A 3,307-nucleotide genomic window follows, 5' to 3' on the forward strand; every position below is an offset into this window, starting at 1 on the left:
CACAACACGTACAAAGCAGCAATTGTCCTTATTCCTTTCACGGTTGACAGCGGAAATAAATGGCGGCCAGGTGAACGGCTTCCAGGACTATAAACCACGCCCCCTCTCCGGCGCTACGAGATTTTGCGGCGTTTGGTGTGAACACGACCGGCGGCGCGTTGGACGCGATTGTGCAGTGCGTCAAAAAATCAACGCGACCGGTGTGAACGCAGCATTAGTGAGGACTCGAGCTGCAGCGTTCTGAATCAGCTGCAGCTTTCTGACGGATTTTTTACAGAGACCTGTAAACACACCGTTACAGTAGTCCAGTCTGCTGAAGATAAATGCGTGGACAAGTTTTTCCAAATCCTGTTGAGACATAAGTCCTCTAATCCTTGATATATTCTTCAGGTGATAGTAGGCTGATTTTAAAGACCTATAATTAAATCTTACCAGGTTTATCCGTCCTACCGTCACAATAAAACGTCAGTTTGTTGAGCGCGCTATGGACTCCTGTTAAACGTATACGCCTCAACACACTAAACACACATAAAAGCAGTCTTTGAAAGAAACATTTTATAAAGATAATACAAGTTAAATTGGTGCATCTGACTCAATAATCTAATAATCACAAGACACACGAATCCTTTACAAGTGTTTTAAGCGCTTTATTGTTTTTCGATCATTTCAAAGCAAAATAGAAAAAGTAGCAAAGTATAAACTGTTACAATGCAGTTTCATAACTGCATACACTGCTCTTCTCAACATCAAATGTTTGAGAAGATAATGGTGTTTTGACAACATTAAATAGTTCAAAATACAATACATGTTTCTCTCTCAGGGTTTTTATTGTTCCTCTATTGCATTTGTTTACCTTTGTGCCATCTCGGCACATTCAAAAGGCCAATACTCTGTGACTTCATTGTTTAAGATGATGCTCGATGATGGTAAACGTGTCTGAGAGACCGTCTCGATGTGCTCATGTTTCACTGGGGCCTCTGATTCATTGGTCTCGGGTAAACATAGGTACCCATCTGTCCACAGGTGCCCTGATGGGACACCAGCCAGCTGCTGTAACCGTAGACCTCCATCGTCTCCACTCCCTCTTCTTCATCACTGGACGCCGCCTCATTGTCTTCCTCCGAGCTATTCTTCTCAGTGCCGTTCCCTTCCGGGCCGGACATCTCGTACTCCTTCGTCCTTGCGTCGCACAGGCTGCAGACCCTCAACCGCTTGGTGGGGTGAATGTGGCCGATCACCACTCGCTGCGTCGAGCACGCGTTGCACACCAAAAAGCCGCATTTTCGGCAGTGGTGGCGGCGATTGGTCTTGGTGAAATCTTCGAAGCAGCGCATGCACTTGAAGGCCGCCTGGTCTGGGATCCACGCCACAGCAAAGGTGGAGCCAGCTTGGCTGCCGCCGCCCTGCAGCAGGTTGGAGCGGCACTCCTCGATGTGCTCCATCCATGCTCGCTTCTCCTCGTACGAAGGGGCGGACACGAAGAACGACTTGCGCGGCGTGCGCATCAGCCATTGGTTCTTCAATCCCTCAGTGTCCTCCATGTCCTCGATCATGATGTCCTCTGAAATGACAGTCAAGATGGCATATTGAGAACATTGCAAAAAACAACATATGGATACGATGGTCTGGTCGACGCGCCAGAAAGCGATTTTCTACCCGCGAACTTCCCATTTCTGCACAAGACTGTAGGCATAAATTAGAGTTGAATGCAGTCAACGTTCAACGTTACAATCTTTTTATTCTACAGGCTTTGCTGCATGAATGCAATGAAGGTGAACAGAATTCTATTTTGAGGTGTTCGAAGCATTAAAACATGACTTTAAACAAACTCAAAAGTATCTGGCATCTCCAGAAATGCTGTCTTGTTTTTTCTTTTTTGTGCGTGTTTGTTTTTAGGTTTATCTATAGAACTATTGGCTCAATTGAAAGCAGTTTAGGTGGTATGTGGACAGGCAAACATGGGTGCAAAGCAATAAATACATGGTCACTCTAGCTTGTGTGCAGCTATGAATACAGATACTGGTTTGATCCCTATCTTTCTCTTCAGTCTGACTGGATGAAGTGTTCAGCCACAGGAGAAGTTGCTCACCTAGAGGGATGACCTTCTGGTTTTTGTGCCAGCGGCCGTGCAGGATGATGCTGCCGTACACCAGCACGTCGCTGAAGAGGAAGAAAGCCTTGGGCTGGGGCTTCCGGCGACCCTGCTTCACCAGGCGGCCCTGTCCCATCAGATACCGACCCGGCTTGGACAGGGGCTTCCCCGCTGGACCAAATGAATTCTCCACCGCCTGGATGCGATGGCGGTTCTCGTTGTTGGATGTAATCAGGTCCATCGCGGCGATCGAATAACCTGTGTTGGCACCGGGATCACCCATAAATAAGGTGTCGGCAGCGGGCTGGGTGGAGTCGGTCTCACTTCCCGGTGACGCCACGGGACTTACCGAGGTTAGATTCAAGACAAACCCGTTAGACAAGAAATAAGGGAGATTATGTGGCGTGTTGTACATTTAGAATTCTATTTTTTTGTTTAGATGTATAAGTTTTCAAAGTTACTCTGGAAATTTAGAACAAAAAGTAACAGGCTACATTTCAGATGAAAATAGTGTTTTTTTTGTTTTTACTACTTTAATGTTATTTAACAGACAAAGTTCCGAGTTAAATTTTTTGATAAATAATTTGCATGCAAAACATGATCAGTTTATCCAGTAAAATACATTGCTGTAGGTTAAATACCAAAAACCGTTCAAATTAGCTCCACATTACTTTTACGCAAGTACCATTTTGAATGCAGCACTTGTGCTCTTCATGAAAACATGCTGCCTCCTGCCTTCCTGCATCAAATATGAAATCATATTATTGTTGACACAAGACTCGAGTCTGCGGCCACGATGGCAGCTCTGTGAGGCTGTGGGCTCCTTAAGCACAGCAGTGCATTGAACGAAATGCAAAAAGTATAAGTAGGAAACCACAAGAACAAAACACAGCAATATTACAGCCTCGAGCACACGCTGAATAAATCAACATAATTAAGTATTTCATGCTCATGTTCACCGTGTTATACAACGTAGGCCTACAGCTGACGCCGATGGGAATGTCATTCGTTTTACAGGTATTTGGTCATAAATCAAAGTATTACAATTAAAATGTAATAGATGTAAAGCCAGAGGATCAAAAGCAAAGTTTAAAGAAATAGAATAAAAAACATGAATCTTTTGAGCAGTTGTGAAAGTTTGATGTACAACTTGGATGAAATTGGCGGAACAAAGCAGCAATCTACAATAACAATGTGTCACAATAGACTGAATTT

General features: G+C 44.5%; 1 protein-coding gene across 1 annotated transcript; it reads right to left on the reverse strand.

Annotated features, from left to right (window-relative positions):
* Positions 1 to 623: 623 nt before the first annotated feature.
* On the reverse strand, positions 624 to 2,333 carry LOC306787360 (pleckstrin homology domain-containing family F member 2-like; the record flags this gene model as incomplete). Its single annotated transcript, XM_079282477.1, has 2 exons — positions 624 to 1,561; positions 2,090 to 2,333. The coding sequence occupies 2 exons, from the start codon at positions 2,331 to 2,333 to the stop codon at positions 966 to 968; spliced, it is 840 nt and encodes a 279-aa protein (XP_079138603.1). The 3' UTR covers positions 624 to 965.
* Between the last annotated feature and the right edge of the window lie 974 nt (positions 2,334 to 3,307).

This window comes from Melanostigma gelatinosum, assembly GCF_949748355.1.
Source record: "Melanostigma gelatinosum genome assembly, chromosome: 13".
In the NCBI taxonomy this organism is placed as follows: Eukaryota; Metazoa; Chordata; class Actinopteri; order Perciformes; family Zoarcidae; genus Melanostigma; species Melanostigma gelatinosum.